Raw genomic sequence first — 16,624 nt, 5'->3', positions numbered from 1 at the left:
CCACACAAAATATTGACACTTGGGCCCAATTTGGACATTTTCACTTAGGGGTGTACCAGGGACGGACTGACAACTCATGGGGCCCCCTGGGCAATAGGGGATCATGGGGCCCCTGTGTCCTCACCCACTCTTAAACCACACCCAAAAAAGCCCATGAAAAGTACTAGGGGCATCCAATGGGGCCCCCTACTGACCCTGGTCCCTTCGGGCAGTACCCAAATGGTCAGTCCGCCCCTGGGGTGTACTCACTTTTGTTGCCAGCGATTTAAACATTAATGGCTGTGTTGAGTTATTTTGAGGGGACAGCAAATCTACACTGTTATACAAGCTGTACACTCACTACCAGGGGCAGACTGACAACTCATGGGGCAATAAAGGATCATGGGGCCCCTGTGTCCTTGCCCAAACTCAAAAAAGCCTATGAAAAAGGTACCAGGGGCATCTCACGGGGCCCCCTACGGACCCCGGTCCTTGGGCAGTGCCCGAGTTTCCAAATGGTCAGTCCGCCCCTGCTCACTACTTCACATTGTAGCAAAGTGTCATTTCTTCAGTGTTGTCACATGAAAAGATAGAATCAAATATTTACAAAAATGTGAGGGGTGTACTCACTTCTGTGAGATACTGTAGGAAACAATTGCTGTTTTTCAAGCACAGTAAAACTGCACAAGTGTGAATGGACCAATACCGTTTTGTTTTTCTTAAATACCAGTTTATGGTGAAATGAGACCGACCTGCTATAGGGCAAACAAGACTTTCCAGGGGCCCAGAGTCGGTTTATCTAGGGGCAGAGATGTACACGAAGGGCAGCCCCAGCCAAGCTTGTCTCCATGGTGACTGAAGCTTCCTGCCTTTCACCACACACACGGCCAGGGAAGGTCTCTGTCCACTGTGGAAGACATACCTCACCTCACCTCCCTGCAGATTTGTAGTAGACTTTCTCCTATAATAAACCATGTATATTTCTCATTGGACCTCATCACACACTTTCACAAACTTGCCTCACAAGTCATATCCAGCAAATAGCATAGACAGCAATAGAAGTAGAAAAGGTTTTCAGATGAAAGTTCAGTGAAAGGAATACCTTGGTGTGCAGCTGTGAGATTTTCCTGTGCTCAGCGTGAGTTTTAGCAGCCATGGTGTGATGAGGTGCACTGTCTCCTGTACAGCAGCTGTGTCTGTGTGTGAGGGAAGCAGAGTATGCCGTGTGTGACCCTGCTCTCCTCAGCACTGTCCCGCCTCCCGAGCTACACCGGCTGCCCCTCTCCCGCACTTTTCCTGCCCTTCCCTCCTCACTGCTACTGTGTTGTCACTCTGGATGGCTACAGCAAATATATGTCCCCACAATTCCTAGTCACCTGGATACCTGGCACTGCTGCCTAGGACACGGTGTGCCATCTATGCTTTATACCTGTGGGTTTAGTATGCAAGGTAGTGCAAAGGGTGATAATGATGAGTAAATGGCAGCCAGCCTCAGCTACATGTACATCAGGTACCTCAGTTTGTGAGCTATGCTAAAGTTGGTCTCCACCACCATACCCCAGAATTGCAATTGAGGGCCCATTTACACAGAAACTGCGTGTTGACTGCACGGTTTTGCTAAGCGATGTGCATTTGATGCACGTTTTTCTGCGCATTTGTGGTGCCTTCTTCCTAAGCTTCCATTCCTTTGGAGATCATTTCCTTCTTCTTTGGGCTCTTTTGTGCTCTGCACATGTTTTAATGCACATTTACATGCAGCTGATACGCACCTCCGTGTACGTTTTTCCATTTATTTATTTCTTACAGGTACTAACAATTAGGTCCATATATATTTGGACACAGGCACAATTTTCATACTTTTGGCTCTGTATGCCAACAGAATAAATGAAACAATCCAAATGAATTTGAAGTGCAGACTTTCAGCTTTAATTCAAGGGGTTGAACATAAATATCAAGTACAAATTTTACGAACTGCAACCATTTTTATACACAGTCCCTCCATTTTCAGGGGCTCAAATGTAACCCCCGGTTCACATCTGTGTGGGCCGCGTTTTGCACGCGCACGAGAGCCTATTCATTTGAATGGACTCCCATGCCCGTGACAGGCAAGGAAGAAGTCCCTGCACTTCTTTGGAAAACACAGCCCACACAGAAACCTCGGTTCCCAGTACGGTTCCGTTTTCCAGTGCAGGCGGCATGCCATTAAAACGGGACTGCAATTCTCTTTGTGGGTGGTGTGGCTTCACGGATTTCCGTGCGGATCCACAGCGGCACCACCCGCACAGATGTGAACCTAGGGTAATTGGACAAATGAATATAATCATAAATAAAATGTTCATTTTGAATATTTTGTTGAGAATCCTTTACTGGCATTGACTGCCTGAAGTCTGGAACCCATGGACATTACCAGAGACTGGGTTTCCTCCTTTCTGATGCTTTGCCAGGCTCTAACTGCAGCTGTCTTCAGTTGTTCTTTGTTTGTGGGTCTTTCTGCATTTAGTTTTGCCTTCAGCGTGTGAAATGCATGCTCAATTGGGTTGAGATCAGGTGATTGATTCGGCCATTGCAGAATATTCCACTTTTCCTTCAAAAGCTCCTGGGTTGCTTTTGCAGTGTGTTTTGGATCATTGTCCATCTGTACTGTGAAGCACCGTCCAATCAAGTTTGCTGCATTTGGCTGAATCTGGGCTGACAGTATACAGTATCTCTAAACACTGCAGAATTCATCCGGCTGCTTCTGTCTTCTGTCACATCATCAATAAACACCAATGACCCAGTGCCACTGGAAGCCATGCATGCCCATGCCATCACACTGCCTCCACCATGTTTTACAGATGGCGTTGTGTGCTTTGGATCATGAGCTGTTCTAAGCCTTCTCCACACTTTTTTCTTCCCATCATTCTGGTACAGATTAATCTGTTTCATCCGTCAAAAGAATGCTTTTCCAGAACTGGTCTGGCTTTTTTAGATGTTTTTTGGCAAAGTCTAATCTGGCTTTTCTATTCTTCAGGCTTATAAATGGTTTGCACCTTGTGATGAACCCTCTGTATTTGCTCTCGTGAAGTCTTTTCTTGATTGTAGACTTTGACAATGAAACGCCCACCTCCTGGAGAGTGTCCTTCACTTGTGTGGATGCTGTGAATGGGTTTTTCTTTACCATAGAGAGGATCCTGTGATCATCCACCACTGTTGTCTTTCGTGGATGTGAATGCCTTGTTATGTTGCTAAACTCACCAGTGTATTCTTCTTTCCTCAAAATGTACCAAACTGTTGATTTAGCCACTCCTAATGTTGCTGCGATCTCTCTGATGGATTTGCTTGTTTTTGAAGCCTAACAATGGCCTGTTTCACTTGCATGGACAGCTCCTTTGAATGCATAATGTAGGTTCACAGCAATAGATTCCAAATGCAAATCCTGCACTTAGAATCAACTCCAGACCTTTTCCCTGCTTAATTAATGAAGAAATAATGAAGGAGTAGCCCACACCTGGCCATGAAACAGCTTTTCATTCAATTGTTCAATTACTTTTGATCCCTTGAAAAAGGGGGGATGGCTATTCTTAAGAGCTGTAATTCCTAAACCCTTCCTCCAGTTTGGATGTACATATCCTCAAATTAAACCTGAGTGTGCACTTTCAGCCCATATCCATTATATAACTATAGCTTGAATATGTTTTGGTAAATACCTGAAAAAAACTAAAATTGTGCCTGTGTCCAAATATATATGGACCTAACTGTATATAGTGCCCACAAATTACTCAGCACTTTACATATACAGTCAGGTCCATAAATATTGGGACATCAACACAATTCCAACATTTTTGGCTCTATACACCACCACAATGTATTTGAAATGAAACAAACACGATGTGTATAACTGCAGACAGTCAGCTTTTATTTGAGGGTATTTACATCCAAATCAGCTGAACGGTGTAGGAATTACAACAGTTTGCATATGTGCCTCCCACTTGTTAAGGGACCAAAAGTAATGGGACAATTGGCTTCTCAGCTGTTCCATGGCCAGGTGTGTGTTATTCCCTCATTATCCCAATTACAATGAGCAGATAAAAGGTACAGAGATCATTTCAAGTGTGCTATTTGCATTTGGAATCTGTTGCTGTCAACTCTCAAGATGAGATCCAAAGAGCTGTCACTATCAGTGAAGCAAGCCATCATTAGGCTGAAAAAACAAAACAAACCCATCAGAGAGATAGCAAAAACATTAGGCGTGGCCAAAACAACTGTTTGGAACATTCTTAAAAAGAAGGAACGCACCGGTGAGCTCAGCAACACCAAAAGGCCCGGAAGACCACGGAAAACAACTGTGGTGGATGACCGAAGAATTCTTTCCCCGGTGAAGAAAACACCCTTCACAACAGTTGGCCAGATCAAGAACACTCTCCAGCAGGTAGGTGTATGTGTGTCAAAGTCAACAATCAAGAGAAGACTTCACCAGAGTGAATACAGAGGGTTCACCACAAGATGTAAACCATTGGTGAGCCTCAAAAACAGGAAGGCCAGATTAGAGTTTGCCAAACGACATCTAAAAAAGCATTCACAGTTCTGGAACAGCATCCTATGGACAGATGAGACCAAGATCAACTTGTACCAGAGTGACGGGAAGAGAAGAGTATGGAGAAGGAAAGGAACTGCTCATGATCCTAAGCATACCACCTCATCAGTGAAGCATGGTGGTGGTATTGTCATGGCATGGCATGTATGGCTGCCAATGGAACTGCTTCTCTTGTATTTATTGATGATGTGACTGCTGACAAAAGCAGCAGGATGAATTCTGAAGTGTTTTGGGCAATATTATCTGCTCATATTCAGCCAAATGCTTCGGAACTCATTGGACGCCGCTTCACAGTGCAGATGGACAATGACCCAAAGCATACTGCAAAAGCAACCAAAGAGTTTTTTAAGGGAAAGAAGTGGAATGTTATGCAAAGGCCAAGTCAATCACCTGACCTGAATCCGATTGAGCATGCATTTCACTTGCAGAAGACAAAACTGAAGGGAAAATGCCCCAAGAACAAGCAGGAACTGAAGACAGTTGCAGTAGAGGCCTGGCAGAGCATCACCAGGGATGAAACCCAGCGTCTGGTGATGTCTATGCGTTCCAGACTTCAGGCTGTAATTGACTGCAAAGGATTTGCAACCAAGTATTAAAAAGTGAAAGTTTGATTTATGATTATTATTCTGTCCCATTACTTTTGGTACCTTAACAAGTGGGAGGCACATATGCAAACTGTTGTAATTCCTACACCGTTCACCTGATTTGGATGTAAATACCCTCAAATTAAAGCTGACTGTCTGCAGTTAAAGTGCATCTTGTTTGTTTCATTTCAAATCCATTGTGGTGGTGTATAGAGCCAAAAATGTTAGAATTGTGTCAATGTCCCAATATTTATGGACCTGACTGTATATACTGTACATTCACATCAGAACCACTTGCCCTCGAGAGGATTTATGCAGGCCATACATGGGTTGAATTCCGATTGAATTTTCTTTAGAAAATTAGAAATCTTGTGCATTTTGTAATCTGACGGTGCCACCATTGATTTTGAAATTCAACCAACTGAGCATTTCATTTCACCTCGTGTTGCTACACAAAAGAATTTTCATGGCCAAGAATTTTCTTTTCTTTCCAGGTCACAGCTCATGCTTATTTCTTTTTCAGTTACATTTCTCACACAATTCTTCCATCATTGATTAGAAGTTTTTTCATTTTTCAAAACATTTCCAACATGCCCGATCATTCAAATTCGATGGTCGCTTGAAAATTGGCCTTTGCTGTGGCCCACTAATGGTGCAAAATTTGAACGAAAATTCTTAGAAAAGATTTTTGAAAGAAAATTGTTTCAGAATTCGACACATGTATGGCCGGCTTTACCCCCTTACTGACCGGGCCATTTTTTGCGATACGGCGCTGAGTTATTTTAACTGACAATTGCGCGGTCATGTAATGCTGCACCCAAATGAAAAGGTGATGTCAGAAAAAGACCAAGTGGTCCACTGGGTCTGCCAATTTTTTTTTTCGGGAGGGGGGTTTGGGGTTGTGTTTTGTGTGTTACCTTTTTTGTCTGAGTATAGATACATGCTTGTCCCATGCATGTTTCAAGCTATACTAGGGCCAATTTTTAGATAAGAGCCTATTAACCTACCAGCATTCGTGTTTGTCCTGTGAGGTCACTTCCTTTTTTTTTTCTCTCTTTGGGCTTTTATGTGCACTGTGATGCATTTTTGTGCATTTACATGCATTTGCGTGCATTTCTCTGCATTAGCAGTGTGGAAAAATGCAGCTTGCTGTACTTTTTTTTAACTGCACTGCAATAGTGTGAGCTAACCCCATAGGATAACCTGGATTTTTGACACAGTGCAGTGAAAAAAAGGACAGCACGTTGCATGGGGCACATGAACGTATACCCCAAATGCGGACATTGTGCGGTCAGAGCTTACATCTGTGGAAGTGTTTTATGTAACCTCTGACACATACCCTCATACAGGTATCTATGGACAGCTGCAGGTGCTGAGGAAGTGTTTACTATGACCTCTTTATGGTTGTGTGAAAGAGCCCTTAGGCTCAATTCACACTTGCAAATGCGGCCATTTGCGATTAGGTGCCGGAGGCCTAGCGGGGTTTTTTGCGATTAGGTGCAGATGGAAAGCCCCATTGCAAATAATGGGAGGCTAACAGCTACCACAGATGTTTGCGGCTGATTGCACATAATTGCTCACACAGAGATTACCTGCAGATGACCGCCCCTGGACGCTTTCAGTGGGGCTTCCCTCCTGCAGCTAATCGCAGGGAACCCCCACTGGGTCTCCTGAAGCTATTTGTAAACAGCCCCATTTGATAGTATACCGCACCAACCGGGATCCTGGACCTAAGGTCATAATGAATCCAGTCGTGCACGACCATTAATAAATAAAAAAATATGTTTTATTTAAATATATCATAAATATATATTTGATATATTTAAATAAAACATAAAAAAAAAAAAATATATATATATATATATATATATACAGTGGGGATCGAAGGTTTGGACACCCCAACTAAAAATTTGTATTAATGTGCATAAAGAAGCCAAGGAAAGATGGAAAAATTTCCAAAAGGCATCAAATTACAGATTAGACATTCTTATGATATGTCAACAAAAGTTAGATTTTATTTCCATCGTTTACACTTTCAAAATAACAGAAAACAAAAAAATGGCGCCTGCAAAAGTTTGGGCACCCTGCAGAATTAATATCTTGTACTGCCCCCTTTGGCAAGTATCACAGCTTGTAAACGCTTTTTGTAGCCAGCCAAGAGTCTTTCAATTCTTGTTTGAGGTATCTTTGCCCATTCTTCCTTACAAAAGTCTTCCAGTTCTTTGAGATTTCTGGGCTGTCTGTCACGCACTGCTCTTTTAAGGTCTATCCATAGATTTTCAATTATGTCAAGGTCAGGAGATTGTGAAGGCCATGGCAAAACCTTCAGTTTACACCTCTTGATGTAATCCCCCATGGATTTTGAGGTGTGTTTAGGATGATTATCCATTTGTAGAAGCCATCCTCTCTTTAACTTCAGCTTTTTCACAGATGGCATCAAGTTACCATCCAAAATTTGATGAAATTTTATTGAATCCATTTTTCCTTCTACTCGTGAGATGTTCCCTGTGCCACTGGCTGCAACACAACCCCAAAGCATGATTGATCCAACCCCATGCTTAACAGTTGGACAGAGGTTCTTTTCATTAAATTCTGTGCCCCTTCTTCTCCAAACGTACCTTTGCTCATTCCGGCCAAAAAGTTCAATTTTAACCTCATCGGTCCACAGAACTTGTTTCCAAAATGCATCAGGCTTGTCTATATGTGACAATTATAAATAAACAGCGCAAACATAGACCTCTAAATATAATCAATCTATAAAGTGCATAATATTACTAAATATATCATAAATAATATTAGTAGTGAAAGTCCATCATAATAATAGACACCAAAAGTTCGTGAATCACAAAAAATTCGTGTAGAAATAAGAAATCCAGAAATTCTTCAGATGCAAAGAAAACTTCCACCTTCCACCCGTGCAAAACCAACATCAATTACACTCACCAGATTTTGGTGAATGAAACGCCTTTTAGGAATTTAATGGGATCCTAAACCCTCTTTCGTATCCACTCTATAGGATTCCTCACCATCAGAATAGGCTCCACCATTCAACCAGGGAGAAAAAAATCTCAGATAGCGTAATATTGCTAATTGCTATTTTCAATAAAATCAAAGATTAAGGCCACTCACATTTCAACCACTTTAAAAAGGCACATTTATTGAAACAACCTCTTCCAGATGGAAAATGAGTGATATACAGCCTCCTCAAGACTCTCATCATCACTGCTCCAGGGTACAGCAGAAGCTCCACAGAGAAAACCATGCACAGATCCCAAAAAATGGCCGCTGGAACGCACCGCTCAGCGTGCGTTTCACTCACCGAAAGTGACGTCAGACGTACGGGGTAAAGACCGGAAATGCGTTCAACGTGTTTCGCCCCTCCCATCGGGCGTTCTCAAGACCTTCTCAATCCCCCTTTCCCTCTCCCCCCCCCCCTTTCTCTCTCTCTATTCCCTCCCCCTCCCTCTCTCTCACCCCCCTTCTCCCCCCCCTCTCTCTCTCCCATTCCTTCCTTCCACCATCCATTCTCTCTCCTCCCTCTCCTCTCTCTTTCTCCCTCCCTCCCCCCCTCTGTCCCTCTCTCTCTCCAGCCCTCCCCCCCTCTCTCCCTTCTCCCTCCCTCTCTCTCTCTCCCTCCTCCCTCCCTCTCTCTCTGCCACCCATTCCTTCCTCTATCCATTCCCTCCCTTTTCTTCTTCATCCATCCCCTCCTTTCATTATTTCCTCCCTCCCCTCCTTTCATTCTTTCCTCCCATCCTCCTTCATTTCCTTCATTCCTTTCCTTCCTTCATCCATTCCTTCCCTCCCTTCTTTCCTTCCTTCCTTCATCCATTCCATCCCTCCCTTTTCTTCCTTCCTCCATCCTTACATTCTTATCTTCCCTCCCTCCCTCCTCCCTTTCTCCTTCCTTCATTTCACTCTCCCTTCCTCCCCTTCTTTCCTTCCTTCCTTCATTTCATCCCTCCTTTTTCTTCCTTCCTTCCTTCCCTCCCCTTCCTTCATTCCTTCCTTCATTCATTTTCTTCTTCCTTCCTTCCTCCATCCCTTTTCTTCCTTGTCTTCTTTCCTTCCTCTATCCCCTCCCTTCATTTTTTCCATCCCTCCCTCCTCATCCTTCAATCATTCCTTCCTTCTTTCCCCCTTCCCTCCCCTTCCTTCAATCCTTCCTTCCTTCCTCCCTCCCTCCATCTATTCCCTCCCTCCCTTCTCTTTCTTTTCTTTTTCTTTCTTTCTTTCTTTCTTTCTTTCTTTCTTTCTTTCTTTCTTTCTTTCTTTCTTTTCTCTCTCTCTCTTTCTCTCTCTCTCTTTCTCTCTCCCTCCCTCCCTTCCCTTCTCTTCCTTCCTTCCTGCCTCCCTCCGCTCCTTTCATTTCCTTCCTTCCTCCCTTCCCTCCCTTTCCTTCATTCTTTTCTCCATCCATTTCCTTCCTTCCTCCATCTATTCCCTCCCTCCCTTTTCTTCCTTCCTTCTTTCCCTCCCCTTCCTTCATCCCTCCCTCCATCCATTCCCTCCTTCCTCCATCCATTCCCTTCCTTTTCTTCCTTCCTCCGTCCCCTCCCTTATTCCCTTCCTCCCTCCTTTTCTTCCTTTCTTCATTCCTTCCGCCTTCCATTCCATCCCTTTTCTTCTTTCCTCCATCCCCTCCCATATTCCCTTCCTCCCTTTTCTTCCTTTCTTCATTCCTTCCTCCATCCATTCCCTCCCTTTTCTTCCTTCCTCCACCCCCCCCCCTTATTCCCCTCCCTCCCTTCCTTACCTCCCCTTTATTCCTCCATCCATTCCCTCCCTCCCTTCCCTCCTTTTCCTTCATTCCTTCCTCCATCCATTTCATTCCTTCCTTCCTCCTGCCATTCCCTCCCTCCCTTTCTTCTTTCCCTTCTTTCCTTCATCCCCTCCCTTCATTCTTTCCTCCCACCCCTCCTTCCTTTCCTCCTCTTTCTTCATCCACTCCCTCTCTCCCTTTTTATTCCTTCCTTCCTCCCTTCCTTCTTTCCCTCCCTCCTATTCCTTCTTTCCTTTTCCTTCATTCCTTCCTCCATCCATTTTATTTCTTTCCTTTATTCCATCCTTCCTCCATCCCCTCCTTTTTTTCCTCCCACCCATCCTTCCTTCCCTCCCCTTTCTTCCTCCATCCATTCCCTCCCTCCCTCCCTTTTCTTTCTTCCTTCCTTCCCTCCATCCATTCCCTTCCTTCCGATATAAGGGGGTGCTGTTTATTCAACCCAATCTTATGACAGCCCAACATATAATAGTGCTCCCTACTGAAACTGTCCACTGCCGCCACAAAATCATTGTGAAAAAAATAATACAGAAATAAATTGTAAAAAATAATTAAAAATTAGATAATAAAAATTAAAAAATTCTGACACCCACACCATTGCTCTACTGACACCATCCACTGGCCACCAAAAAGCATTTTGAAAAAAAATTATAAAAATAATAAAACATTAATTTGTAAAAATAAATCAGAAAATTGTAAAAAAAAAAAAAAATAATACTAAAAAAAATGAAGTACTGACACCATCCTACACATACTAACAACCGCCATACACTCCGCACTCCTCTCCCTGTGCATACTACCCACCGCCATACACTCTGCACTCCTCTCCCTGCACATACTACCCACCGCCATACACTCCGCACTCCTCTCCCTGTACACACTACCCACCGCCATACACTCCGCACTCCTCTCCCTGTACACACTACCCACCGTCATACACTCCGCACTCCTCTCCCTGCACATACTACCCACCACCATACACTCCGCACTCCTCTCCCTGTACATACTACCCACCGCCATACACTCCGCACTCCTCTCCCTGCACATACTAACAACCGCCATACACTCCGCACTCCTCTCCCTGTGCATACTACCCACCGCCATACACTCCGCACTCCTCTCCCTGCACATACTACCCACCGCCATACACTCCGCACTCCTGTCCCTGTACATACTACCCACCGCCATACACTCCGCACTCCTCTCCCTGTACACACTACCCACCGCCATACACTCCGCACTCCTCTCCCTGTACACACTACCCACCGTCATACACTCCGCACTCCTCTCCCTGCACACACTACCCACCGCCATACACTCTGCACCCCTCTTCCTGTACATACTACCCACTATCATACACACCACACTGCACATTCCTAATTCACATTACCTCATTCTGCACTATATAAGTCATCTCAGACACTATTTAACCACACCCCTTTTAAGCCTTGCCCACTTTTTAGCGCAATTTAAAATACACCCCTCCTCTCTCATCCCTTCCTCTCTCTCTCTCACACCCCTCCTCTTTTGCACCCTCTCACTCCCCTCTCTCTTTCATATCTCCCACATGGCAGCCATCTTTAAACCTGGAAGTGCCCAGTGGCTTCTACGGAAAGAAGTCGGGAACATTCATGCAGACTTTGCTGCAGTAAATATTTAAATGCCCCTTCTATGCAGCTGAGCTGCAATATGTAGGTAGGGTGTTGTGTGGGTGTGTCTTGAATGTAGGCAGGGGAACAGAAGGCCCCATTATCTCTTACTGCCTGGGGGCCCCATGAGTTTTCAGTCTGCCCCTGGTCAGGAGTACATATCACACAGAGTGCAGAGGTCTGGAGCATGTAACACATAAAGTGCAGGGGTCAGGAGTACATATCACACAGAGTGCAGAGGTGCGGAGCATGTAACACATAAAGTTCAAGGGTCAGGAGTACATATCACACAGAGTGCAGAGGTCAGGAGCATGTAACACATAAAGTGCAGGGGTCAGGAATACATATCACACAGAGTGCAGAGGTCAGGAGCATGTAACACATAAAGTGCATAGGTCAAGAGTACATATCACACAGAGTGCAGAGGTCTGGAGCATGTAACACATAAAGTGGCATAGGTCAGGAGTACATATCACACAGAGTGCAGAGGTCTGGAGCATGTAACACATAAAGTGCAGGGGTCAGGAGTACATATCACACAGAGTGCAGAGGTCCGGAGCATGTAACACATAAAGTGCAGGGGTCAGGAGTACATATCACACAGATTGCAGAGGTCCGGAGCATGTAACACATAAAGTGCAGAGGTCAGGAGTACATATCACACAGAGTGCAGACGTCAGGAGCATGTAACACATAAAGTGCAGGGACAGAATTACATATCACACAGAGTGCAGAAGTCCGGAGTATGTAACACATAAAGTGCAGGGGTCAGGAGTACATATCACGCAGAGTGCAGAGGTCAGGAGCACGTAACACATAAAGTGCAGGGGTCAGGAGTAGATATCACGCAGATTGCAGAGGTCCGGAGCATGTAACACATAAAGTGCAGGGGTCAGGAGTACATATCACGCAGAGTGCAGAAGTCCGGAGTATGTAACACATAAAGTGCAGGGGTCAGGAGTACATATCACGCAGAGTGCAGAGGTCAGGAGCATGTAACACATAAAGTGCAGGGGTCAGGAGTAGATATCACGCAGATTGCAGAGGTCCGGAGCATGTAACACATAAAGTGCAGGGGTCAGGAGTACATATCACGCAGAGTGCAGAGGTCCGGAGCATGTAACACATAAAGTGCAGGGGTCAGGGAGTAGATATCACGCAGAGTGCAGAGGTCCGGAGCGTGTAACACATAAAGTGCAGGGGTCAGGAGTACATATCACGCAGAGTGCAGAGGTCAGGAGCATGTAACACATAAAGTGCAGGGGACAGGAGTACATATCACACAGAGTGCAGAGGTCAGGAGCGTATAACACATAAGTGCAGGGGTCAGGAGTACATATCACACAGAGCACAGAAGTACATATCACACAGAGCGCAGAGGTCAGGAGCATGTAACGCACAAAATGCAGGGATCACAGGGATCAGGAGTAAATAATGTAGGTTACGCAAGTGCAGGTTGCATCAAAGTACAGCTAACTCTTTGAGCTGGTGACTCTCTCACAGGATTTCTCTAAGTTGCCTTCTGCTCACCTATATTCCCTGATTCACCACCGGCACAGCATGCAATGCATTATCATTGCAAGCTGGAGGTAGGAAATGATGGGCAGAAGAAGACTAGCGGACATCGCTGTCACCATCACTGCTACCATCTGAAAGTCAAACTGTACTAAAACAGAAGAGAAGAGACATACTATGCCTCTTCTCCTTTTAAAGTATTCTCACCTTCGCCCTGTACACTGTGCTGCACACACTCAGCTCAGTGTACAATTTCAGAATCTGCCGAAATAAATTAAATCCCACACATGAGCAGGAGTGACATCACCTTGGCACAACCAATCAATAGGGTCAAAGATCGGAACTCAGAAGAAAACTGGTCAAAAATGTCATTAGCTAGCAGGGAGTTCTGGACACTGCATTGCTGAGGTGGAGGTGAGTAAAGTGCCACTTTAACTGCAATTAAGCAGTAGGAGCCTGTCAGCTGGCTCCCCTCCAAAAAAGACAGGTCCTTAAGGGTCCCTTCACACAGGCGTTCTTTTTCATCAGTTCAGTCACGTTTTTTCAAAGAAAAAACGGTGAGTTTTACATCTGTTTTTTCATCAGTTTACATCCATTTTTCATCTGTTTTTAGTCATCACCTGTCAGCGGGGCTCCCCACTGACAGCTGAATGTAAAAAAGAAAAAAAAATGTCGGCAATTAAAAATTTTTTTTAAAAATACCAAGCCCTTTGGATCTGGTTTGGATTTTAAGGAGAACCCCCACGCCAAAATTTAAAAACAAATGGCATGGGGTTCCCCCCCCAAAATCCATACCAGACCCTTATCCAAGCATGCAGCCCGGCAGGTCAGGAAAGGGGGGGGGGGGGGGGGGGGTGAGCAAGCGCCTAAACTATACCAGGGCCACATGCCCTCAACATGAGGGGGTGCTTTGGGGTGGGGGGATCCCCATGTTGGGGACAAGGGCCTCTTCGGGAAAAACAAGAAAACAAAGACTCGCTCCCGCCGTCTGACTGCTCCGCTGGCTTGACAGTTCTTAAATCATGTATGTGTCCCGTGTGACATCATTGACCCAGCATGCCCCGGTTGATGATGTCACCGGGTGGCCCACCCCTTACATATTTAACCACTGTCAAGCCAGTGGAGCAGTCAGACGGGGGGAGCCAATTCTGGGAGTGGAACCTTTGTTTTTTTTTTCTTTTCGGGGCGGCAGCAGTGGGCATTGTGATTGATGTTGGATCTACTTCGGGGGACATTCTTTTATTTTCCTTCTTTTAATAAAGGACTTGTCCAAGACTGTCTCCTGTCTTTTTTCACACTAAATTGTTTTTGTGAATTAGTATAATCTTGGGGCTTCCAGATGCTGATAAGCCCCCTACCCGCAGACCCCCACAACCACAGCCCAGGATTGTGGGGAAGAGGCCTTTGTCCCCATCAACATGGGACAAGGTGCTTTGGGTGGGGGAGCCCCCCGCCTCAAAGCACCCCCCCATGTTGAGGGCATGTGGCCTGATATGGTTCAGGAGGGGAGGGTGCTTGCCGGGCTGCATACAATCCATTGACATCTGTTTTTTGTCTGTTCTGGGTTTTTTTGGTGGAAGAAAAATAGGGTTTTCATACGTTCAAAAAAACGGATGTTAACGGATGTAAAAAGATGTTCATCCGTTTACACCCGCAAGTCCATAGAAATACATGGGGGTACTGGCTAGATGGTAACCCTAACTATAGATGAAATCTGTAAAAGAGAAACAGCCCTCTTTAATTTGCCAATTACATATCAGATGCATCCATACACTTTTAGAACTTTTAAATACTCTGGTTTGCAGTCTGCAGTCACCAGCACTATTTACTTACTTTCCTTTACTGTTCAACTGTCTAGAGCAAGGAAAGACAACCCTAGGCCAATCACCAATCACATGGTGTGAGTCACATGCTCCTTCATACCTCTTGAATGGATTGGTGGGGGAGAAAAGGGAAGGTTAGTGTGTGCTGCTGGGCAACCGGGCTTTAAAGTGTACCTATAGGCAACACTTTATTTTTTCATTTTTGATAGAGTAAGGGAGTAACTCTCCCTTACTCTATCAAAAATGAAAACATAAAGTCCCATACATTTTTTTTTTGCCATCTGTGTCCCATTGGGGAGATTTTCCTTCACGTCCTGTCCCATAGCCAAACAGGAAGTGGGAGGAAATCCATCTAAAATGAGGGAATCCCAGGGTGTCACCAGAACTAGCATCCCCATTGGAAGATTTCTACTCTACTGTATTACTGTTCAGATGTTAACCCAAAATCTGTGATTTTCTATTATTTTCACTTTCAGTAATTACGGTAAACAGTACAAACAGAGAGGATGAATCTCCCTAACAGGGGCACAGACAGCAATAAAACCTGACAGGTGTTCTAATCCATCTTCATTCTATCCAAAACTAAAAGGTTTGCCTTTAGTTATACTTTAAGGGCTTGTTCATTCGAGAATGCGGTGCGATAGAGCCACGTTCCCATTGCAATCTTCTGCGGGGGCATTGTGTTTGCCTGCACCAAACCGCATGGTACAAAATACTATGCAATGGGGTTGCTGTGCGTTTAACCGCCTCCCACGGTTAAGGTAATGTCAGGCGCAAGGCGGTTCTCGTTCTGGGAGGACGTCATATGACATCCTCCCATTCTAACCGCGCATGTGCGGCTCCGGGGGCGCGCGCAGCACGGCGATCGGTGGTGTCCCTCGGACACAGCGGATCACCGATCAACGGAAAGAGCCAAAGATGTCGGCTCGGTCATGTGATCAGCTGTGTCCAATCACAGCTAATCACATGTGTGATTCATATGCGGGTCTAAGCAGTGCAATTTCAAGCCCATTTATTTAAATGGGCTGAAATCACACACCACACACTGCTTTTTTTAACCACTAGCCTACAGGGCACTTATACCCCCTTCCTGCCCAGGCCAATTTCCAGCTTTCAGCGCTGTCACACTTTGAATGACAATTGCGCGGTCATGCAACACTGTAGCCATATGAAATTTTTATCACTTTTTTTAGACAGATAGAGCTTTATTTTGGTGATATTCACCTCTGGGTTTTTTATTTTTTGCTAAACAAACCAAAAACCACTGAAAATTTAGAAAAAAAAATGTTTTTTCTTAGTTTTTGTTATAAAATTTTGTAAATAAGTGATTTTTCTCCTTCACTGATATGCGCTAATGAGGCTGCAGTGATGGGCACTGATAGGCTGCACTGATGGACACTGATAGGTGGCACTGATGAGGAGGCACTGGTAGGTGGCACTGATGGGCATTGACAGGCATCACTGATGGGCACTGAAAGGCAGCACTGATACATGGCACTGATAGGCAGCACTGACAGGCACTGATAGGTGGCACTGACTGGCGCTGTTAGGCGTCACTGATAGGCGACACTGATGCGCACTGATAGGAGGCACTGACTGGCACTCATAGGCGGCACCGACTGGCACTGATAGGTGGAACTGATTGGCAGCACTGATAGGTGGCACTGACAGACACTGATGGGTGACACTGAAAGGCAGCTCAGATGGGCACTGATATGCGG

The 16,624-nt window shown here is 45.0% G+C and overlaps 1 protein-coding gene across 1 annotated transcript in view; it reads right to left on the bottom strand.

The window, feature by feature from the left end:
* Window positions 1–1,163, bottom strand: part of TSGA10 (testis specific 10) — a 98,045-nt gene extending 96,882 nt beyond the window's left edge. The window contains exon 1 of the mRNA XM_089693443.1: window positions 1,082–1,163. Within this exon, the coding sequence (XP_089549569.1) occupies window positions 1,082–1,135 (54 nt within the window). The 5' untranslated portion in view covers window positions 1,136–1,163. The remainder of the gene's footprint in view (window positions 1–1,081) is intronic.
* Between the last annotated feature and the right edge of the window lie 15,461 nt (window positions 1,164–16,624).

The sequence above is a fragment of the Staurois parvus genome, unplaced genomic scaffold (assembly GCF_062004578.1).
Source record: "Staurois parvus isolate SC_StPar_1 unplaced genomic scaffold, SC_StPar_1.0 ptg000634l, whole genome shotgun sequence".
Lineage (NCBI taxonomy): Eukaryota > Metazoa > Chordata > Amphibia > Anura > Ranidae > Staurois > Staurois parvus.
This window is presented reverse-complemented; position numbering and strand designations above follow the sequence as displayed.